The following is a 25086-nucleotide window of genomic DNA, read 5'->3' as shown; positions in this document are numbered from 1 at the left end:
ACATTGAGCTGCCAGTCCTGCCCCTCCCTTAACCAGGTTTCAGTAATGGCCACACCATCCCAGTTGCTCGTCCTATCCATGCCCTAAGCTCACCTGCCTTTACCCGTCAAGCCCCTTGCATTAAAATACGTCCAGTTTAAACCAACAGTATTTCTACAGGTATATTCCGATTGCTCAACTAACTTTCATTAATACTAACAAATCTGTTTACCGCGAATCTTTTCAAAACTAATGCTTTAACAGGCTTGTATACATTGGAATTTAGAAGGATGAGGGGGGATCTTATTGAAACATATAAGATAATTAGGGGATTAGACACATTAGAGGCAGGAAACATGTTCCCAATGTTGGGGGAGTCCAGAACAAGGGGCCACAGTTTAAGAATAAGGGGTAGGCCATTTAGAACGGAGATGAGGAAGAACTTTTTCAGTCAGAGAGTGGTGAAGGTGTGGAATTCTCTGCCTCAGAAGGCAGTGGAGGCCAGTTCGTTGGATGCTTTCAAGAGAGAGCTGGATAGAGCTCTTAAGGATAGCGGAGTGAGGGGGTATGGGGAGAAGACAGGAACGGGGTACTGATTGAGAGTGATCACCCATGATCGCATTGAATGGCGGTGCTGGTTCGAAGGGCTGAATGACCTACTCCTGCACCTATTGTCTATTGTCTATAAGAAAATGTCACTACGTACTTCAGAGGAGCATTTGTGAAAAAGGATTTTGACAATATTTTACACCTTGCAATGTTTAGTTTAGTTTAATTTTTAGTTTAGTTTTAGTTTAGAGAGATAGCGCACAAACAGGCCCTGCAGCCAACTGAGTCAGCACCGACCAGCGATCCCCGCACATTAACACTACCCTACACAGACTCGGAACAGAGTCTGAAGAGCGGTCTCGACTCGAAACGTCACCTATTCCTTTTCTCCAGAGCTGCTGTCTGACCCGCTGAGTTACTCTAGCTTTTCGTGTCTATCTTCGTCATACTGGGGACAGTGTTACATTTTTAAACATGCCAATTAACCTACAAACCTGTATGTCTTTGGAGTGTGGGAGGAAAACGATGATCTCGGAGAAAACCCACACATGTCATGGGGAGAACATGCAAACTCTGTGTAGACAAGCACCCATAGTCAGGATTGAACCCGGGTCTCTGGCGCTGTATTATTGGCACATGTACCAAGAAACAGTGAAAAGCTTGCTGTGCATGCTATCCAGTCAAATCATACTATATATTAGAATGTACAGGACAAGATTAGTAAGTTTGCAGATGACACTAAAGTAGGCGGTATCGCAGACAATGAAGATGGTTATCAAGAATTACAGCAGCATATTGTCAGCTGAACAAGACGCTGAGAAATGGATAATGGAGTTTTATGCAGAGGTGTAAGATGTTGCATTTTGGGAAGCCAACCAGGGCAGGACCTACACAATGTTGTAGCACAGAGGGATTGAGGAGAAAAGGTACATAGTTGCTTAAAAGTGCTCAACAGGTGGACCGGGGAGTGATGAAGGCTTTTGACACACTGGCCTTCATCAGTTGGTGAATTGAGCATAGAACTCAGGATATTGTGCTACAGTTGTTCAAGAAAATGGAGAGGCTGCACTTGGAGTAATGTGTTCAGTTTTGGTCACACTGCGAGAGGAAAGATGCCATTAAGCTGGGAAAAGTGCAGAAAGATACGATGATATTGTCATGACTCGGTGGTCTGAGCTATCAGGAGAGGTTGGGCAGGACCGGGAGGGAGGGGTGGTGCCTGGTTCAGTGGTTGGGTGTTGTGGTTTGAAGAATGAGCAGTGTGAGTATATGTGGGCAGAGAGAAAGTGAATGGCCACTGTCCTTTCCCCAAGGGGAAGGAGTTTGTTGAGAGGAGAAAGATTTAAAAGGAGCCTGAGCCTTTTCCACAGAGGGTGGTGGGTATATGGTGGAGCTGCTAACTATGGTAGTGGTAGAGGCAGATAGAATAATTACATTTAAATGATGCTTGGCCAGATACATGAAGAGTAAGGATTTGGAGGGATATGGGCCAGGTACAGGCAATGTTTTAACGGTTCAATGGTACTTTATTTGTCACATATGCAACGGCACAATGAAATTCTCTTTGCATATTTACACATGCAGGCACCATGAGTGGGACTAGCTCAGATAGGCAACTTGATCAGCATTGATGCCCCTCAGGGTTGTGTGCTCAGTTCCCTGCTCTACTCCCTGTACACCCATGACTTTGTGGCTAGGTATAACGTCAACTGAATCTTTCAGTTCGCCGGGAATACCACTGTTGTCGACTAGATCAACAACAATGACAAAAGAGACTGAGGACCTTGTGTAATTCTGTCAGGACATTAACCTAATCCATAACGTCAGCAAGTTGAAAGAGTTGGTTGTTGACCTAAGGAAGTGAGAGGGTGAACACCGACCCTGTTCCTCTCAACAGAGCTGCTGCAGAGATGTCAACTACTTCAACACCCTAGGATCACCAGCAACCTAACCTGGTCCCTTCACACTGACCTTTAAAGACATTTGGACAGGTACACGGACAGGAAAGGGCAAACATGGGCAGGTGGGGACTTGTGTAGATGGGGCATCTTGGTTGGCATAACCAAGTTGGGCCTGTATTACTCTATGACTCTATTACTAAAGTCATTTTGATTGGAGTCCATCATATTGATGTCCATTCTGGAAAGCTTTGTCTGTGAGTTTTTAGAAAGGCTGATATAGGAAGTATTGCTCATGTAGTGTGATAGGTGTGACCTACTGGGTTCAACAGTAGAAGTACCATGAATCTCTGCACATATTTCTTTTCAGAAAAGCAATATCCAGTTCACACGTATTTTCTGGAATAGGATTAGAGAACATTTGAAGCTTTCCATTAAAATGTCAACACAGACCCCATTTAAAATTATTGCAATGATCATATTTTATTTTCCTGCTCATCCCTTTATTATGGATGTTCAACCCACCTTCTTCACTTTGAATATTTTGCAGCTGAATGCATTTGTGATAATTTTTTTGCGCTATTAAGACATTCAACTAAAAAAATCTGCACAGAACCTACTTAACTCTATGCAGGCTGTTCAAAATGGGACACTTTCCAAATGATAATTGTGGGAGATGTGAAGGGGGAGGAGGGACATTAACACATTTATTGGCAGCAGACAGAATCATCTCACTCTGGAGAGAAGTTTTACAATCTCTGATTGAAGTGACCAATATTTTCATAATGCCCAGCACTGACATTTGCCTTTCAGAATGAATGACAGACCTTGTCGTTTCTGGTACCATGAGACAAATGATGCTCCTTGTGGCACTGATGCCACTCATCTTACTATGAAAATGGAATGCCTCCCCCACAAAACACAATGGCACAGTGCCATTTTGATAATATTTAGTTGGAGTGTTTGGTCTATAGGTCAAGAAGGAAATTGGATCTACTCCAGCAAATGGGAGAATGTTTGAACACTGCACGGAAGTGATAGAGAACACAATCATGAATTCAGATTGGCAGACCTCATAATCCACATGCATACAGTTTGGTTTAGCATCACAGGGAATTACTGCATTGTAATGATCGCATAAATATTGAATTACATGGATTGGAAACCTTTTTTTCAGCAGATAACAGGTCCTGCCAATCCAACAGGCCATACCCTGGAGAGATTCATTCAATTGCAAATCCCCAGAGAGTCTTACACTGAGTTATTTTACCACTTTCAATATGTTTGCTATCACAATGCTAACCAGCTAAGTGGTGAATGCATACTGTATATGGAGGTCAGAAAGAAATAAGAGGTCTAAGTTTCATATCCATTAAAGGCATATCTGGAATAAATTTGACTAAATTGGTTTTAAAATCAACATGCAGGATTCTGAAAAAGCATTTACATTTAACAGACTATACCCTCAGGGTAATAGGGATGATGCATCCAATATGCGGCAAATGGAAAGAAACAAACAAATGAAAAAGTCTTTTTTTTTCAAATTTAAAAAATGTGATTGGAGCTAAAAAGCCATGTTGCAGATGATATTCCTCCTCATGTAAATTAATGGCTTTCTCTAGCTGAAACAGTGACCACCTGCCAGAAGACATAACACACGAGAGAAGAGAGGGAATATTATATCCCCGTGTTTGAAAACAGAACAAGTGACCTTTTTAAAAATATATATCATTTACCAAACCATCTTACAAAATATTGGATGCAGATGGTTAATTTGAAGAAACCTGCTCTGATGATAGTTTAACATGTTAGCAGCTATTTGTGAATCTCTGAACAGCCATAAGTGTTAGAAAGCTCATAAGTCCACACTACACCTTGGTGACATGCATGGTCAGTGAGATGAAAAGATTCACGGGCAATTGCTGCGTTCCAAAATGCTGGATTTACGGCTGAATTTGGAGGAATGCAGAAGACAATTGCAGGCGAGCCTGGGAAGCAATGGGTAAAGCTTAAAATGGCTGAAGAATCTGGCAAGGCTGGGGATGCAGAGGTCCGACTGATCTAAATGGCAGGACGTCATTAACATCATCATAATACACAAGGACACCATTTGGCTCATGGTGCCTGTGCCAGCTCCTGATAGAGCTATCCAATTTGTCCCATTTCTCTGCTCTTTCCACTAGACTGTGTAATTTTCTTCCATTTAATTCTCTTTAGAACATTACCGTTGAATCTGCTTCTATCACCTCTTCAGGCAGTATATTCCAGATCATTACAACTCTCTCAACAGGGGTTTTATTAGCACAACTTATCTGCTTTGTACTCTATATCTCTGGTAATAAAAACACAGAACCCATATGCTTTTTTAACAGCCTTCTCAACTTGTCCATGATTGGTATGCAATGATTGGTGCACATACACCTCCAAGCCCTGAATATTTCTGCACCCACTTTAAAATTGTACTATTTACTTTAAATTGTTATTCCTCCTACTTCCTAATAAGATATGTAACTTCACATTTCTTTGAATTAAATTTCATCTGCCACGTGACTGCCCATTCCTCCAGCCTGTTAGTGTCCCCTTGAAGTCGACTACTATCTTCCTCACTGTTTATTGCTTTCTGCAGATCTCAGGGACTGCCATAGAATACCAAAGTTGACTCCCATATCGCAGATTTAGTTTAGTTTAGAGATACAGCATGTAAACAGGCTCTTCGGTCCACTGAGTCCACACCGACCATCCATCGCCCATTCACACAAATTTTATGTTACCCCGCTTTCTCATCCACTTCCTACGTACTTGGGCAATTTACAGTTGCCAATTAACTGCAAAACCTATACATCTTAGGGTTGTGGAAGGAAACCGGAGCATCCAGAGCAAACCCGCTCAGTCACAACGAGTATGTGCAAACTCCACAGAAACAGCATCTGAGGTCATGATTGAAACCCCCAAAACAGAACATCTTTGATGGACATGGATACCTGCTGTGGGTCCTTCCTCCATCACCTTCCTCTCGCTTCCAGAAGATGAACTGGCCATTTGTGCTCATTCTTGTGGTCATTCTCCTTGTCATACTGTGCTCTGAGAGTAATGCCCACTACCTGTGCTGGGAACAATTAAGAAGTCTCACAAATTATATGGAAGTGATGCACTGATGTGCTACAGTGCACTAAAATGGCGAGAACTATATTATGCATTCTGTAACTTCCCCTTTGCTCTATCTATTCTACCCGAGTTTGACTTAATTGTATTAATGTATGGTACATATCTGATCTGTTTGGATGGTATTTAAAACAAAGCTTTTCACCATACCACCCTACATGTGAATAACCCTAAACCTAAACTCAAATCAAATCCCTTAAACATGTGGCACACTAAATCCTGCAAATCTAACACATTATGCAGAGGATTTGAAGCAACAAACTCTATTTGGACTATGACTCCACAGAAATCAACTAGTTTTTGTTTTAGTTTAATTTAGAGATACAGCATGGAAACAAGCCCTTCGGCCACTGAGTCCATGCCAACCATTGATCACCCGTTCACACTAGTTCTATGTTATCCCACTTTTGGTTCCATTCCCTACACACTAGAGGCAATTTACAGAGGCCAATCAACCAACAAACCCGCACGTCTTTGGGCTGTGGAGAGAAACCAGAGCACCTGGAGGAAACTTACACGGTCAAAGGGAGAATAATAACTCTTACCATCAGTGTATGGACCACCATAGTCTAAATTTCATGATATAAATGTTTAAAAAATGGCGGCACAGTGGCGCAGTGGTAGAACTGCTGTCTCACTGTGCCAGAACCCGGGTTCAATCCTGACCTTGGGTGTTGTCTGTGTGTGTGGAATTTTCATGTTCCCCCTGTGACCATTTGGTTTTCCACCAGCTGTTCCGGTTTTCTCCCACATTCCAAAGATGTGCGGGTTTGTAGGTTAATTGTCGTGCCACTCTGCCATCCTATTCTTTGACAACTCATTGTGGGCCAAAGGATCTCTTCCTGCCCCGTGATTTTCAATGTTCAATTAACCCAGTAGAATATGGTAGAGGAGCAAGAAAAACATAAGGCCTAGAAATTCAAAAAAGAATACAGCAGGTGCTGGAAATCAAGAAACGAAACAGATAATGTTGAGAATGTCATCAACCTAAAATGTTAACTCTGTTCCTCTCACTGCACGTGCTAACCAACCTGCTGAGTATTTCTGGTGTGCTCAAAATGGTTGCAAGATGGATGTAGCAGTCGCCGAGTCTACGCTTGGTGTCGCCAATGCGCCTCCACATCCAACACGTCACTCTCTGAAGAAGGGTCTCGACCCAAAATGTCGCTCATTCCTTCTCTCCAGAGATGCTGTCTGTCCCGCTGAGTTACTCTAGCATTTTGTATCTAACATCACTCTCTGACATGTCCGTCACCTCCAATGTAATGCCACCACCAGTCACATCTTCCCATTATCCCAAATGGTTGCTTCTTACGGTGCATCTGAGGAAGTTGGTAAGAGTCGCAGGAGACATGCCGAATTTAGAAACAGAGTTATACAGCACAGAAACAGACACTTTGGTCCAACCATTCCAACCGACCAAGATGCCCCATTCCCCGCGCTTAGCCCATATCTCTCAAACCCTTCTTATCCATTTGTACTTGTCCAAATGTCTTTTAAATGTTGTTATTGTACCTGCCCCAACGACTTGCAGGCAGGTCATTCCATATACCCACTCCCCTGTGTTTGAAGAAGTTGCTCATTCACCCAATCTATTCCCCGCATGCATTTGTACACTTCTAAACGATCACCCCTCAGCCTCCTGTGCTCCAAGGAATACAGTTTAATCATCAGTATCACTTTTCCTACCCTACGCCCTTCAGCTTTCTGGCCTGTCATGTTCAGTCAGTGTGTGCGGCAGAATGTGACGGGGAAGGTGGTGTAAGTATTTATGGAGGGCAACAATTCTGAACTTTAATGATCACATCTTGTAAAATTCTAAATTGGAAAAAAATGTCAAAAAGAAAACATTGCCAAAAAACCTACTAAAAAGTGTATGTCCCACAAGGCTTCTACCCTTACACACTCCTTGATTCTGTCTGTGGCCTGGAATATGTTTACCCTGCCATCCATTGTATGAACCCAAAATGAATCATGTAAACTCTTTTAATTGCTGCTTAACAAGCTAAAAAAATATTAGCATCAGATCAGTGTGATAACGTATGATTACTCTCAGGAGCACTTTTGGAAGTGTGGGCAAAGGTTAGTGCCCACTCGATTAATACTAACAAAATTACTACACCTTAACACACAATTAGTGTGTGCAATAGCTTTAACACTCAGAATAAATAGAAGTCTTATGAGTGAAATGAGATCCCTTAATAGTCAAATTAAATTAAGAATCATTATAATAAACTTGTTATTTGATAGATCAATCTTAATCTCTTTTGCTTTTGCCTCACCCACATATAGCAGAGCACCACAGTTCTGATCGTCAAGTTAGAAAAAGCAAATATAAATGCAGTGATGAAAGTGGAATTAAGATTTACAATGTTAAGATAGAAGTAAGAACTCAGAGAAAGAAATAGCTGAGGGGTGGCCGTTAAGTTTTGAGAGGATGGATGCATGTTTACTGATGTGGTGAAGCTGAGATCAAATTCAGTTTGTGGAATGTGGGAGGAAACCGGAGCACCCGGAGAAAACCCACCCACCATAGTACAGACAGCACCCGTAGTCAGGATCAAACCCGGGTCTCTGGCGCTGTAAGGCAGCGACTCTACCGCTGCGCCACTGTGCCGCCCAGGCTTTGAATACTTTTCGATATAAACATGAGTCGGGGAATGGATAGGTGTGGATGAGGTAGAGCAGTAAGAAGGCTTGTTCAGAGTATCAACACCTGAACAGACCAGTTGGGACAAATGGCCTGCATTTGTTGTATAAAAGTGATTCAGTACTAATCTATAATCGAGAAGGAGGTGTAGAAAAGCATAATTGCTGATTTTTACCCTGCTCCTTGTGTTAAGTAGCATAATTTCAATACTGGACCTGATATGGAAGTAGAATTATAATTTGTTACAGAAAATGTTAGACCTGGAATTATACCTTATTATTTCATGGGTTGAATTGCAGAGCATTATGGTAATTTTTCCTATGTCACAGGAACATAAAGAGTGGAATAAGGCAAAAAAGGAGAGATTCGGGCTGATAACAAATGCTTAACATCAAAGAACACTTTGGATTAATTTAGTTTAGGAGCAGCATTAGGCCATTCAACCCATCGAGTCTGCTCCACCTTTCAATCATTGCTCTTTCCTGTCAATCTTTCCCTCTCAACCTCATTCTGCTGCCTTCTCCCGATAATCTTTATGATTCTATCAATCTCGGCTATAAAAATTCCCAATGACGGTCTCCACAGCCGTTTGTGGCAATGAATTCCACAGATTCCCCACCCTATGGCTAATAAATTCCACTTCATCTCCATTCTAAAGGTTCGTCCTTTTATTCTGAGGCTGTGCCCTATGAGTATTAAACTCTCCCATTACTGGAAACATCTTCTCCATCTCCATTCTATCAAGGCCTTTGATTATTCGGTAGGTTTCAATGAAATCCCCCCCTTATCCTTCCAAACTCCAGCGAGTACAGGCCCACTGCCATCAAATGCTCATCATGTATTAATCCAATTATCCCCAGGATCATTCTCATCAATCTCTGATGGACCCTCCCCAATGTCAGTACATCTCTCCTCAGATATGGGGCTCAAAACTGCTCACAATACCATAGTCCATATGCATTCTGACCAGTGTCCTATTCAGTATTTGTTTTTTTGTGATAGATATTAAAAACTTAAACTTCGGAATTGTAATTAAGGAGTTTGACGATGACACCAACGTTGGCAACGTGGTTGATGGTAAGGAGGAAAGGTAGAGGTGAGAATCTATGCTATTAGCTGATATAGTTAATTAGAGATATGGATATTTTGTTGTAGATAGTTGAGATGGTTTCTTTTGTTGTAGAGGAAGATTTCAATGTACTGGTTAGATGAACACAAAAATGACAAGTGGGATGCAACCTGAGGGAATTATAAGATGAGGTTTGTGGGGAGGGCAAATAAGCCAAAGGAATACATAGAAGTTTGTCCTACCTCTGCTTATAGTTAAACATCCACTCATCCAAGCAGTATCCTGGTAAAATGTAAACTCAAGAATCTGCAGATGCTGGTTTACCAAAAAAGACACAACGTCTTGCAGTAAATCAGTGGGTCAGGCAATATTTCTGGAGAACATGGATAGGCAACATTTCCAGTCATGACCCTTCTTCACACTGATTGTAGTGGGGGGACAATGCTGGAAGAGAGATGGGGGTGGGGCAAAGCCTGGCCTGTGATAAGCAGACATGGGTGAGGGGGCTTTATGAATGGCAGATAGTTGGACAAAAGTCAGAGGTGAAAGGATAAAAAATGTGAGATCAGCATTTGGTAAACCTCTTCTGCACCATTGCCAAAGCCTCCACATCCTTCCCGTAGTAGGGAAACCAGAACTGAAAAATACTCCAAATGCGGTTTAACCAAAGTCCGATAAAACTGCAAGCATGACTTCCTGACTCTGATACTCAATGTCCAACTGATGAAAGCAAGCATGGTCAATAGTAAAATGTTAAAGAACAGAGGTATCTAGGAATGCACCCCCACTGATCCCTAAAGGTAGCAGGACAAGTAGATCAGGTGGTTAAGAAGGAATCTAAGCTTTATCAGCTTCCATCACAGTGAGGAGGTGACTGGAGGAGACTCACTGTGATGGATGTTTCTTTTTTTTTTTTTTGTGTTGGTTGTGTAATTGCGTATTTTATTGCTCTTATTGTTGGACTGTGGGTGACGAAATCTCGTCCAAAAGACTTGTTTTTTTGGATGACAAATAAAGGTAATTCTGAATTCTGAATTCTGCAGAATATGAGAGTAAAGGGAATATTATTGCACTGTATCGAACTCTAGTTAGGCCCGGCCTAAAATATTATGCATAATTCAGTTAATCCCATTACAGAAAATATGTGATAATACTCAAATACAGGAAAATAAAATTTGTAAGATTGGAGTCACAAAAGACTGCTGATGCTGCAATCTGGTGCAAATAAAGCAAAATGTCACAGAGTTGAGCAACATTTAACTTTACTTGTGTGTTGTCGAAGCTGGAGAGTTATAATTACAAGGACGAAACACATGGACTGGAATTTACTTCTTTGTAACTAAATAGAATGAAATTACATTTTTGGAGGTGTAGAAGATAATGAGGGGCCAAGAGAGGGGCAAAAAGGAAGGATTTATTTACCTTGGCAAAAGATTTTATAAATAACGGAATTAGATTTAAGTTAATTAAAGACAGGAAGGGAGTTGACAAAAAATTTCAACCAAATTATAATGGGTCTCTGGCATTTAGTGGCTGAAAGAATAGTGGAAGTGGATACGCTCATCGATTTAATCTGAATTTTGGATAATCATTGAAAAATCATAGCCCACAACACTATGAACTGAGGGATGAAAGCAAAAATAACCTACATGGCACAAATCTGGTTAGGATGGACAGATGGGGCAGTCTGCTGTAAAAAGTTATGTCCCATTGATCCACATGACTACTTCTCAGCAACTTTGCAGCAACTTTTGTAGAATTTTGTAAAACGGACAGAATTAACAATTGTTCAACAATAGTTGGTAGTGGCAATGTTGATTTAAATATTCAGGAAAAGAAAAGCTATTAGTTGTCCATTGGCTAGATGAGTGTGTGAAGTTTTATTCTGAGTTTGCATTTGCCCATAAATTCCACAGATTTTAACTTGAATAGCAGCATCTTTCTGAACTCTAAAAACTCTGAAATTGAATACCTGGTTTCCATCTGGAGTGAAAGTTGAAATTCAACACCTGGAAGGTAGCAGTGATTCTTTTCTGCAAGTAGCGATTAACGCAAGGTCAATTGTTACACTTCATTCTAACAGTGTTAAGATTTTTGTTAACTAAAATTATTAAACAATAAAGGAAAAATGCAGGGCAGGTAAATGCCTGTGTGGTGATGGCATCAGGATGGAGAGAATGGGGAGGTGGTACGATGGCAGTGAGTGATCGAGTGGAGGGGGTATAAGAGCAGTGGGGAAAGGGGTTTTCAACCCTTCTGAGTTTGCTGTATATTTGGGGCAGATTCAAGTCCAAAGTGTATCAGGGGTAGAATGCTAAATGGTGGCCCAGCCTTCTGCCACCTACCTTCAGTCCTACAATTCACTGCAATGCATAATGTTCAACCTAAATCCAAATAATCTATATTAAACACAAAAATATTTGGATATACACATGCCTGCAATAAATGTTAAAATTCATCATTTATTTATTAGTTTCATGGGAATTCAAGAGAAGTTTAATAAAAAAAACTCCTACATTGGCTTAGTTCTCTAAATCTTTGTTTGTGTTGTTTGATAGTCATTTTAAAAAAGTATTTCTCATGACCGCATGAAATTTCTTTGGCCTTCACTGTGCATCACTGACCTACAAGTGGCTGCTTCCGTTTACATTTACCGCAGCTATGACAGTGCAAACCATCACACCTTCTCCATTATTGTGCATCACCCTCCTCACCCCGGCCAATGTGTACACAGGGAGCTGACCACTAACATTAAGAGGGAAGTTGTGAAGAAGCAACATTCCCCTCAGTGCAGGCCTCTAGGTGCTCATTCATTAGATTGGTTGGCGATAATAAACAATTCCTCTTTTCCTGTAAAACACAAAGTGGTGAAGTAACTCAGCAGGTCTGGCAGGTTAGGAATGTGGAGGGAATGGATAGGCAACTTTTCGGGTTGCGACCTTTCTTCAGACTGATTATGGTGGATGGTGAGGGGTTGGAGAGGGGGGAGGAACCTTGCCTATACCAGCACTTACATCTGCTAATTTATTCCAGGCTTCTGTGTTTTACTCAAAATTCCAGTATCTGCAGTTCCTTGTGTCTCAGCGTTTCCAGTACCTATAATACTATCCCTCCCCCTGTGACATTTTAGTTCGCTTTCTGCTCTTTTTTTCTTCACGTAGTTGCTGCAATAGTTTCTCACAATGATGAATTCTATAATTGAAATGAATGTTCTTTTGTAAAACATAATAATGCACCTTGTACAATTGACATATGCGTTGTAAAATCAGGCACAGCATCTAGTACCTTGCTTTTATCCATGAGTTACACAATGATAATTTTTCAACAGGCTTTACAATGTTGTACTTTTTGCATGCTGATTTTTTTGGCTTCTTTGTGTTTGCTCAATCTATTCTAGTTCGCCGGTATGCTTAGTTGGTAATATTAAGAGATAAATAATATGATAAAATCTGAAATACCTTTCCTGTTATCCAGTTCAGCTTGTGACAGCTACTTACAATCAAAAGATACCACTAGAGAAAAGAATCCTCTAACACTGTAATTTAAATATGCCTTCATTTGTAATTAAGAGACAAAAATCTTGTGGGTTTTCTAGAAATTCCCGAGTGAATGAATACTGATAATTTAATTGTTCCATCAGAGCTAAGCTGTTACGACTGCCAGCTAGACTTTCTTGTGTATTTGGCTGGAATGATTCATTCTTCAATATGTTGTTTACCATTTAAAAATGTAAAAAATATCAGTAAATCTGGAATGAAATTTTATCTCTGGTAGAGGAACACCACCCCAATTTCACTAAGTATGATTACAAAACAATGTAAACATTGCTCTTTTTATTTTCCTTGGAACTGGATTCCATTTTGATTTTATACCTAATCTAGTACATTACGTACAATAAAAAACAAAATGTTGGAACAACTCAACAGGTCAGGCCACATGTAGGAAGGGAATGGATCGACAATGTTTCGGGTTCTTTAGAATAATGGAGTAGGTTGGGGCAGGAGAAACCTGGAAAAGAGAGATCGGGGTGGAGTTGAGCCTGGTAAGTGATAGATGAATACAGGTGCAGGCAAGGGGGGGCAGGGGAAGAGTAGGTGTGGTGGGCCGATGGGTGGAGTAAGTGACAATGGTGCGAGGTGAAAGTGACACAAGTGGGTGTCATTATCAGGAAAGAGAAGTGTGCGAAAAGTGACGCAATGGATATGGGTGGAAGGGGACAGGGGATGGTGAAGGAAGGGGAATAAAAGGGAAATATAGGACTAGGGGGTGGGAAGTGTATGAAGAAAGGGAAAGGAGCAGGGTGACTGTGGTTGTGGAAGATGGTGGGGTGGGGGTCGGTGCAGTGAAAGAGAAGGGTTTTTTTTAACCAAAAATAATTTAAATCAATTATTTACAAAAATACACACAAAAATCCAAAAATACAAATAAACCCACCACCATAATACAAAATAAACAAATATTCTTAAATACCATTTCCCCATCCTTATTGAGGACAAATTCCACCCCCCGCGGTGCCCATCGGTCCTGGAACTCCCCCAGGGCACCCTTGGAGAGCGCCTAGTCCCTTTCTAAAACCACCTGGGTAATGCTGGAAAAGCGGCCGAGAGAAGGAAGATTGGGATGTATAACTCGAAATTGTAGAATTAAATGTTCATGCTTGTGTGGGATAGAACTGCAGATGCTGGTTTAAATTGAAGGTAGACACAAAATGCTGGAGTAACTCAGCATCTCTGGAGAGAAGGAATGGGTGACGTTTCGGGTCGAGACCCTTCTTCAGACTGATATGTTCATGCCGTTGGGTTGTAAGCTACCCATTCGGAATATGAGGTGCTGTTCTTCCATTTTTTGTGTGGCCTCCCTCTGGCAATAATGGAGAAGGCCAAGGACAGAAGTGTCGATATGGAAATGAGAAAGGGGGTTAAAATGGTTAGACGTTGAGAGCTCCAGCAGGCCATGGTGGACAGAGTGCTAGTGTTTGGCGAAACGGTTGTCCAGTCTAAACGTGTCTTGCCGATGTAAAGGATCAACATCAAGTTTGATTCCAATGCAGCCCAAACCATCACACAAACCGACCTCTCTTCTATTGAATCCATCTACACTTCACGCTACCTCGACAAGGCCACCAGTATAATCAAGGACATGTCCCAGATTCAAGGACAGTTTCTTCCCAGCTGTTATCAGGCAACTGAACCATCCTATCACCAACTAGAGAGTGGTCCTGAGCTACCATCTACCTCATTGGAGACTCTTGGACTATCTTTAATCTGACTTTATGGGATTTTATCTTGCACTACACGTGATTCCCTTTATCGTGTATCTCCACACTGTGGATGGCTCAATTGTAATCATGTAGGGCCTTTCCGCTGACTGAATAGCACGCAAGCAGAAGCTTTTCACCGTGCTTAGGTACACGTGGCATAAACTTATATAAACATAACGGTATGAACAGTGAATTTTCCTATTTTGGATACTAACCTACAAACAACCATGCCTTTTTCTTTTTTCTTATTTTTCCCTTCCTACCCCCTCCCCCTCCCCCCCCCCCTCCCTATGCCCTACATAGGCGCACATCTATTTCTCCCCTTCCTCTCTCCTTCCACATATATTCTCTCCTCTGGCTTCACAATTCACACCTCTTCAATCCTTAACTCACATCTTTTGTCTTTTTATAACTGGTCTTTGCCCAACTGGCATCTGCCTATCTAAACTCCCCCTCACCTTTATCCACCTATCACTCACCATGCTTTAACCTGCCCCTCCTAGAATTCTCCCCCCCTACTGCAATCAATTGGAAGAAGGGTCTCAACCCAAAACGTTACCTATCCCTGTCCTCCAGATATGCTACCTGACCTATTGAGTTACTCCAGCCATTTGTGTCTTTTTTTGATGGAATACAGGTATTTGTGCATTCGTGCGTTTTCATGGTGCGAATTGGATAGAACGTGACTGATGGTAGGGATTTCTATTTGTATTATTATGTCAGTTTTTATTATTCTTCATCTTCCAATCAATCCCTCTGTACCTGGTTCCATCTTTCACTTGGCCCGTCCTCCCCCTCTCTTCTTTCAGCTTGGAATGTTGCCTCTGCACATCAGTCTAAAGATGGGTACCGACGCAATATGTTGTCTGTCCATTTCCCATCACAGATGCTGCCAAACCCGTTCCCCCAATAATTATTTTTTTACTCCATGTAACTCAATCCTTGAACATTCTTCTATCTTCATTGTTGCCAGGGCTACATTTACTTGCTGAATGCAACCATTAAAAATAAACATTAAATATGTAATTGGCCGGATTTCGTTGTTGGCTTCTACCTCCTGATTCATATATTTATTTTTAATTATTTTTAATTAAAATGCTTTCGAAATTAATCCTTGCATTGAGGTATTCCAAAAATAACATTGCCATCAAATAACTGCACACACCAACCATTTTTCATTGGCTGTGTTGCTCAGCTTTTGTTAACGTGATGAGCAAAACTGACCCTTGAGTATTTTGCCAAGAGTAAGAAGATTTTCTTCTCCCCAAATGAATCCCGTTGAGTTCCTCCATCACTTTGTGTTTTGAACAATGGCAGGCCTTCTTTTAAAAACGAAATGAAAACTTACTTTAGTATCTGTTAAATACAACACTGAATCAAAGAAAACACACTTGGATGAACAATTCTGTCAATCATGTCTGTAATTATTTCATTTATCCACACTGGAACTAATGAATTAGTTTGTGTGTGGGTGGTAATTTTGAAACACTTTTATCAGGCAGACTCATCCATTATCCTGTCAATATTTAAGCCATTCAACAATACAGCGTTACTGAGATCAACAGGAATAGAATGTGGACTAAGCAATATAGTTAATATCAGTTAAGATGTAGAGAACTATCTTTTCCAAATAAACAACAGATATTGCTGGTTGGGCCAGTGCTTATTGCCTGACCCTGATAAGGACAGGATTTATGTATGTTGTGAAGGTGATAATCAGGTTTTTGAACTGCAGCAGACATGGACTAAAGAATTGCAAAATAAATTAAATATTGTGTGCAAGAATATAGGAAGGATGTGGTTGCATTGAAGAGAGTGCAGAGGTGATTTCCCCAGAATGTTGCCTAGATTGGAGAAGTTTACTTATGAGGAAAGATTGGATAGATTGGGTTTGTTCTCTCTGGGGCTATGGAGAATGTGTGGTGGCCTGATAGAGGTATATGACTTGATAAGATGCATAAATAGATTAGATAGCTAAAATCCTTTTCCATGGTAGGGAAATCAAGAACAAGAGGACATAGGTTTAAGCAGAGAAAGGTGTTTTAAAGTGGATCTGGGATTTTTTTTCTAACAGAGAATGGTTGATATGTGGAACGTGCTGGCTGAGGAGGTTGGTGATAGTATTGGTTTATTATTATCATGTGCACTGAGAAACAGTGACAATCTTTATTTTGTGTGCTATCCAGGCAGATCATTACTATACATGAGTTATAACTGGTGGTGCAAAAGAAATTATAAATAAAGTGCAGAATATAACGTTACAGCTACAAAAAATAAAAACGTGCAGGTGCTGCAATGAGGAAGATTTGAAGATCCTCAAATCTTCAAAGCATATGAGAGGTCCGTTCAAGAGTCTAATAACAGTGGGGAAGAAGTTTTTCTTGAATTTGATTTGACCTGCTTTCAAGACGTTTTGGTGTTTTTGGTGTAATCAAATACAATCATAATGTTTAAGAGGCATTTGGACAGACACTTACATAGGAAATTCATAGAAAGGCATGGTCCTAATGCAGACAAATAGCCAGTGCAGATGGGCAAGAAGGTCAGCATGGTCCTGGTGTGCTGACAATAGACAATAGGTGCAGGAGTAGGCCATTCGGCCCTTCGAGCCAGCACCACCATTCAATGTGATTATGGCTGATCATTCTCAATCAATACCCCGTTCCCGCCTTCTCCACATACCCCCTGACTCCGCTATCCTTAAGAGCTCTATCTAGCTCTCTCTTGAATGCATTCAGAGAATTGGCCTCCACTGCCTTCTGAGGCAGAGAATTCCACAGATTTACAACTCTGACTGAGGTTGGAAGAGGTGCAGGTGAACCTCTGCCTCACCTGGAAAGACTGTTTGGATCCTTGGATGAAGTCAAGGGGGGAGGTAAAGGGACAGGTGTTGCATCTCCTGCGGTTGCAGGGGAAAGTACCTGGGGAGGGGGTGGTTTGGGTGGGAAGGGACGAGTGGACCAGGGAGTTACGAAGGGAACGGTCTCTGTGGAATTCAGAAATGGGTGGAGATGGGAAGATGTGGCCAGTAGTGGGATCCCGTTGGAGGTGACGGAAATGTTGGAGGATAATTTGTTGTGTACGACGGCTGATGGAGTGGAAGGTGAGGACAAGGGGGACTCTATCCTTGTTACGAATGGGGAGAGGGGGAAGCAAGAGCGGAGCTGTGGGATATAGAAGAGACCCTAGTGAGAGCCTCATCTACAATGGAAGAGGGGAACCCCCGTTTCCTAAAGAATAAGGACATCTCTGATGCCCTCGTATGAAACATCTCATCCTGGGCGCAGACGTGGCGTAGACGGAGGAATTTGGAGTAGGGGATAGAATTTTTACAGGAAACAGGGTGTGAAGAAGTGAGGTCAAGATAGCTATGGGAGTCAGTAGGTTTGTAGTAGATGTCAGTCACTTGTCTGTCTCCTGTGATGGAGATGGTGAGATCCAGAAATGGTGGGGACGTGTCGGAGATGATCCAAGTATATTTAAGAGCAGGATGCAAATGATTGGTGAAATTTATGATGTCAGTGGGTTCTGTATGGGTATAAGAGGTAGCACCAATGCAGTCGTTAGTGTAGCGGAGGTAGAGTTCGGGGATGGGGCCAGTGTACGCCTGGAACAGGGATTGTTCGACGTACCCTACAAAGAGGCAGGCATAGCTGGGGCCCATGCGAGTGCCCATAGCTATGCCTCAGATTTGGAGGAAGTGGGAGGAGTCAATGGAGAAGTTGTTGAGGGTAAGAACCAGTTCTGCTAGGCGGAAGAGAGTATTAGTAGATGGAGATTGGCTGGTTCTGCGGTCGAGGAAGAAACGGAGGGCTTCAAGACCATCCTTGTGTGGGATGGAGGTGTAGAGTGACTGGACATCCATGGCAAAGATGAGTGAGTGGGGGCCTGGAAACCGGAAGTTATTGAGGAGACGGAGAGCATGTGAGGTGTCTTGGACATAGGTGGGGAGGGATTGGACCAGGGGGGATAAGATGGAGTCGAGATAGATGGAAATTCATTTGGTGGAACATGAACAGGCAGAAACAATGGTTCTGCTAGGACAGTTCTGTTTGTGGATTTTAGGGAGAAGGTAAAATCGGGCCGTGCGTGGCTGGGGAACGATAAGGTTGGAGGCATTAGAGGGCAGAGCGCCGGAATTGGTGTGATCAGTGATGGTGTTAGTGATTAAGGTCTGGTGCTTGTCAGTGGAGTCATGGTCCAAAGATGAGTAGGAGGAGGTGTCTGAGAGTTGTCGTCTGGCCTCCGTCCAGTAGAGGTCAGCGCGCGAGACTACCACGGCACCTCCCTTGTCAGCGGGTTTGATAACTAAGTCGGGGTTGTTGCAGAGTGAGTGGAGGGCTGTAGGTTCAGGAGGGGAGAGGTTAGAGTGAGTCAGGGGAGTGGAAAGTTTGAGTCGGTTGATGTCACGCCAGCATTTGGAAATGAAAAAGTCTAGTGAATGTAGATGGCCAGCCAGGGGAGTGCAAGAGGAGGGGTTCCGCTGGAGACAGGAGAAGGGGTCATCACTGGGTGACTGTCTGCATGTCTTTGTGTGGAGGAAATTCTACCTCACTAATTTGAGTTGTTTGAAGTGATTACAAAATAGATTCATGAAGGTAGGGAGGTTGATGTTGTCCTCACGGACTTTAAAACGGCATTTGCCATGGTCTTTCCTGGTATGCTAGCCTACAAGGTCAAGCTGCAAAGGATCCAAGGTAGGTCAGTTGATTGGATCCAAAATTGGCTTTATGATAGGAGGCAGAGGATAATGGTGGAAGTTTTGATTGAAAATCTGTGACTAGCAGTGTTTTAGTGCTGGGACCTTTGGGGTTTGTGATCTATTTTACAAGATTAATGTGAAATTTTCATCATAGGCAATGAGCACCAAAGTTTAAACTTCATTAGGAGTGGGTGTGTACGCCAAAGACACATCCCACGTTTATTTGCAGACAATAATCCTTACATTCAAAGTAAAATTGGTCATTCTTAAGAAGTACCTCATGAGCCCACAGTCTACATTTCCCTTAACTGGACTGATCCTATGTTCTTATTCAGATACACCTTATTTATGATTATCATTGGAAATACATAACTGCTATGCAACCTTATTTTAACATGAAAATCTTCTTTCATTTAGGTATGTTGGAAGATAAAAACATTGCACATAAAGATTGCCAGCAGAATAGGAAGACATGTGCAAACAAACAATTATTCTTAAAATATAGTCAATAATAATGAAGAAAGAAACAACAAATATGTTTTGTTATTATACAAAGATAGTTTAATTGTGCGATTAACAATTAATACCATCCCCATCTGAACATTTTTGCATAAAGAAAAACCGTAATATGCTTTAAAAAAAACATGGTCAGGTTTAACAAAATAATTTGTGATCTCATAGTTCCACGTAGCAAGATAACTCAGAGAAACAGATACACATAATCTTCTTACAGAAATTCACTGAAAAGCTTCAATCTATTGTAAACTGAAGGAAGACACATTGCAAAACATCTATTTTTGTGTTAATTTTATAAGCTATCTAATGTATTTATTTTTTATTGACCTATGTTCATTTGCATGATGGTTTAACATTAATATAGAAAATTGCATACACCATAAAGATTGAAGCCCATGGTATGAATTGCTTTGATAACATACAGCAGTTTTAGGCAAATTTTTAAGCCCAATTTTTCAATTGAAACTTTTAAGACACTTTGTATCACTGCCCATCAAAATACATTTATAAATAGAAAAAGTCAGTATGAAAAAGCACAATGTTACATGTAACAGAAACTTCAAAAAATTAATTACATCATGAGGCTAAGTTTTCTAAAAATAGCCAAAATTACACAATTTTTAAAAAAAAGTTGTGTTTCACATTTTAAAATCAGGTAATGACAAGACTCAAAGTTACAGTGATTGCTCTCTTGCAGAATAATTGAATGATGGCAGTGCCATATTACACAAGGCAATTGTTGGCATATTTTCCATTACCACTGCATTTCGCAGTGAGCAGTTTCTTCCTTTTTTTTTGTTGCAACTTTTATAATATATAGCTAAGCTCAAAGTATCCTCATTAACAAATTTGTTATTTTCAAAAGGCCAAATTGTTCTTGTAAGTTGCAAAACACAGATTGTTTTTTAATGGAGAACTAAAACTGGAGTATTTTTATCCATTTAGAACTGGGTAATCTGTGATTATATGTGGAAAACTCCTGAATCTGCAATTTATGTCTGACAGCCAATACAGTTACAGACAAACGTGAGACAGTACCAATTTCCCTTGTTGGTACTTTGTACAGAACCTGCCATTAATCAGTAAACAGCAGTTACAAAAATGTTCAAGGCAATTCCAAATGCTTCATGTGTAGCTGCTAGTTTGCTTGAACAAAAAGATACTTCTAGTGCAGTCTGCATTATCCACAGGAGAATTGTTCAGTCTTTTACTGGGATTCTTTATCAGTTTTTTTGTGCAAGTTTGTAAAGCCTGTTGGTCTTTCTGATGAATAATGCAGGAAACAAGATGCTTTTTTTCTCAAATAATTATACATAAGTGGCACAGTTTCAAAAAGACGTTATTGTTATATCAGGGTCAGTTGGTTCCTGATTGGAATCTAAGTTATTTGTAGTCCCTTCTCCCGGTAAGGTCTCTTCTACTTTAACTGAATATATTTTGGTGGAACTTCTACCTCCATCACTTTCTTCTGAGTCCTCAAAGTCCTCCAGCAAATCTTCTTTTCCATACTCTTCCACGTCTACCTCCAAACCTGCATGGTCTTTCAGCTTGCCATGATGCTTGAGATGGTAACGTTGGTTTTGAAAGAACTTTATAATTGTGTACTTGGGCAGGTCAAGTTGAGCTGACAGTGTCTGAATTGCTTCTTCATCTGGGTACAAACCGACATCCTGTATAAAGCTCTGCAATATGCCCAGGGCTTCGACAGAAATCTTAGTGCGCGATCTGGGCTTGTGACGGCTCTCATCTTCTGCTTCTGTTGGTGTTGATGTTGGCTGTTGCGGTACAAGTCGGGGTGTTGCTGGTTGTGACTGTAAGCACAAAATAGCAAAATTATCCAACTCTTCACGGCATGGAAGTGCATTGTACATAATTTTACAAAATAGCGAAACAAGTTTGGTTCAGATAAAATGAATACTCACATCTATTACAATGGCAATTTAAAAAAAGATTTGTAAGCTAAATTGCAATTTGGCATATTACCAGCAATTAGTACACAAAGATATCTACCTGAATAGAAGATCGTCATAAGAATAACGTGATCTTCATCAAAAAGAAAACTCCTCTTATAAGATGGCCCTCTTCCCTCTTAGCTTATGTGACAAGATGCTGCAGTTGGACAAGGTATACCAACCTGAATTGGGTCTGCAGAAACATGCATGACGTGAGAAGGTCGGTCTCCATAATGATGGATCATGATGCTTTCTTGCTCATAAATGGTATCTCTCTCAGTCTGAGGAAGACTCAAGAACCTCCTGATCATTGATAGGTTTTCCCAAAGTGTCCGATTGTCTGGTGAAGGATCCTCTTTCCAACGTAAAAGTTCACACAGCCATCCCTTGTGAATGAAGTGAAAATAGATTAATTTCCAACTTTATTCCGAAACATATCTTTAAAAAATGTACCAAAGAGTACGTAGTCTCGATTATGAATCTAGAAAAGAAAATATGTCTTTTCTATTTACTTTAGTTAGACCTTATCTATAATTTATATACCTCAATGAAATCTCCCTCAGCTTCCTTTATTTCAAGGAAGATTACCCATTTTAACCAATCTTTCCTCATTAACACAATTTTTCAGTCTTGATAATATCCTCGTACATCTGATCTGCGCCCGCTCCAGTGCAATCACATATTTTCACTGGGGGGGGGGATACGGAGGAATGACTCCAAATTTAAGAGAATTGGTTACAAGAATTTCTGACTAAATTTTGAAGCAAAATTATTTTTCAGATCCAAAAACAAAACCTAGCAGATGCTGGAAATTTGATGTAAATCAGCAAGTACTGGAATTACTCAATTCATTCTGGTTGCATCTGTGGAAAAATAAGATTAATGTTTCAGGTAAAAGACATCTTATCTACACTGGTAAAAGTTTAAAGTGAAATAGCTATTTACAATATACATTAATGATTTAGGTGAAGGAATTAAAAGTAACAATCGCAAATTTGCAGATGACGCAAAGCTGAATGGCAGTGTGAACTGTGACGAGGATGCTATGAGGATGCAGGGTGACTTGGACAGGTTGGGTGAGTGGGCAGATGCATGGCAGATGCAGTATAGTGTGGATTAATGTGAGGTTATCCACTTTGGTGGCAAGAACGGGAAGGTAGATTATTATCTGAATGGTGTCAGGTTAGGAAAAGGGGAAATACAACGAGACCTGGGTGTCCTTGTATATCAGTCACAGAAAGTAAGTATGCAGGTACAACAGGCAGTGAAGAAAGCTAATGGTATGTTGGCCTTCATAATGAGAGCATTTGAGTATAGGAGCAAAGAGGTCCTTCTGCAGTTGTACAGGGCCCCGGTGCTATTGAGGGAATGCAGCGTAGGTTCACGAGGTTAATTCCCGGGATGGCGGGACTGTCATATGATGAAAGAATGGAGCGACTGGGCTTGTATTCACTGGAATTTAGAAGGATGAGAGGGGATCTTATAGAAACATTTAAAAATATTAAGGGATTGGACACGCTAGATGCAGGAAACATGTTTCCGATGTTAGGGGAATCTAGAACCAGGGACCACAATTTAAGAAGGAGTAGGCCATTTAGAACTGAGATGAGGAAAAACTTTTTCACACAGAGAGTTGTGAATTAGTGGAATTCTCTGCCTCAGAAGGCAGTGGAGGCCGATTCACTGAATGCATTCAAAAGAGAGTTAGATAGAGCTCTTAGGATTAGCGGGAGCAAGGAGTATGGGGAGAAGGCAGGAACGAGGTACTGATTGTGAATGATCAGCCATGATCACATTGAATGGCGGTGCTGGCTCGAAGGGCCGAGTGGCCTACTCCTGCACCTATTGTCTATGTATCTATGTTATTATGTGTTCAATTCCAAAGAATGAGATCTAATGTGTTCTAATTCCAAAGAATTAGAAGGGATAACATTCAGGAAGGTCTCTGACAGGGGGGGAGGCAGGAAAGATTAAATGGCAAAAGGAGTGATTGTGTACATGGAAAGAGGGAGGTAAGGATTAGAGAATATGAAAAGGTAGTTCAGAAAGAGGAAGTAATTATCTGAAATCATCATCAAAATGCTGAAAATATAAAATGCAAATCCTAAAATTGTGGATAATCTGGAATTATTGAACTCAAGTGTTGCATTGATAAGGCTGACATGTGCTCAGTTTGAAGTGGAGATATTTGAACTTTTCTCTGATATTTGTCATTTAAATGGCAAAAGGAGTGATTGTGTACATGGAAAGAGAGAGTAAGGATTAGAGAATATGAAAAGGTAGTTCAGAAAGAGGAAGTAATTATCTGAAATCATCATCAGAATGATAAAATACAAAAATGCAAATCCTAAAATTGTGGATTATCTGAAATTATTGAAGTGTTGCATTGATAAGGTTGTTATGTGCTCAGTTTGAAGTGAAGATATTTGAACTTTTCTCTGATATTCGTCATTTGGTTTAAAAAAAGTCCTTTGGTATGATCAGTCCCGATTTTGTGCTCAAATCTCAAAGGTCAAATTTAAACCTGCAAATTCTCTCATGTCACTTCCTTTCATGCATAATAAAATTATTGGTGACTGCTGCAGTCAAATGAAATATTCCAAACAATGTTTCAGTCATCAACACATTATCTGCATTTTCTCGGTGCCTATAACACTGTAAGGCTACAAAGCTACATTCTTTACTCTTTTTTCTTTGTGCTATCTGTTGTATTTGTACACGTATGGAAGGTTGACTAGCTAGCATGGGGAATGTTTTCATTGTATCTTGGTAAACGTGACAATAATGCACCAATACACAATCAAGTTTATTATGATAAGAATTTTTAAAGTTCCTAATAAAAGGTAAATATTTTTCATGTAATATTTAATTCCAAGGTGTAATCCTAACAAAAAATAGAGCAAGAAATATTTTGGCCCAGTAAACCTTGTTTGAAACAATAGTTAATTTTGGGATCCATCTAGATCTCCTTATGAAAATATGAGATTTTCTCTGAGAAACATCAGAATATAGATTCTTAAGCCAGTTGCATTCTGCTTCCCTAATGAAAACACTTGAGGAACCAACCAATTCTGCATTATACATGATGTTTACTAACAAGATTATCTTCCCCTCCATGCAACATTACCCCCAAAGTCTGTTATGTGTGCTTTGCTGAAGGTGGAGTGTGTGGTTGAATTCATTTAAAGTTAAACCAGAGCGATCTGTTTGGAATATCTGGGTTAAAATTTCATCGTGCTGACGGTTACAGCTGTTCTGGTCACAATGTAGAATGGTTATTAAGATCTTAGGGACGCATTCCAGCAAATCTTTGCAGCAATCTTTCCTCAACTTCACATATTAACCCCAG

At 40.6% G+C, this 25086-nt stretch overlaps 1 protein-coding gene across 7 annotated transcripts in view; it reads right to left on the bottom strand.

Annotated features, from left to right (window-relative positions):
- Window positions 1–19864: 19864 nt before the first annotated feature.
- LOC144603987 (DNA-binding protein SATB1-like) overlaps window positions 19865–25086 on the bottom strand; it is a 145406-nt gene continuing 140184 nt past the window's right edge. For all 7 annotated transcript variants that reach the window (XM_078417975.1, XM_078417956.1, XM_078417947.1 and 4 more), the window contains 2 exons: window positions 21920–22123; window positions 19865–21596 (listed from right to left, as the gene is read on the bottom strand). In XM_078417975.1, the coding sequence (XP_078274101.1) occupies window positions 21114–21596; window positions 21920–22123 (687 nt within the window). In that variant the 3' untranslated portion in view covers window positions 19865–21113. The remainder of the gene's footprint in view (window positions 21597–21919; window positions 22124–25086) is intronic.

The sequence above is a fragment of the Rhinoraja longicauda genome, chromosome 2, assembly GCF_053455715.1.
Source record: "Rhinoraja longicauda isolate Sanriku21f chromosome 2, sRhiLon1.1, whole genome shotgun sequence".
NCBI lineage: Eukaryota > Metazoa > Chordata > Chondrichthyes > Rajiformes > Arhynchobatidae > Rhinoraja > Rhinoraja longicauda.
This window is presented reverse-complemented; position numbering and strand designations above follow the sequence as displayed.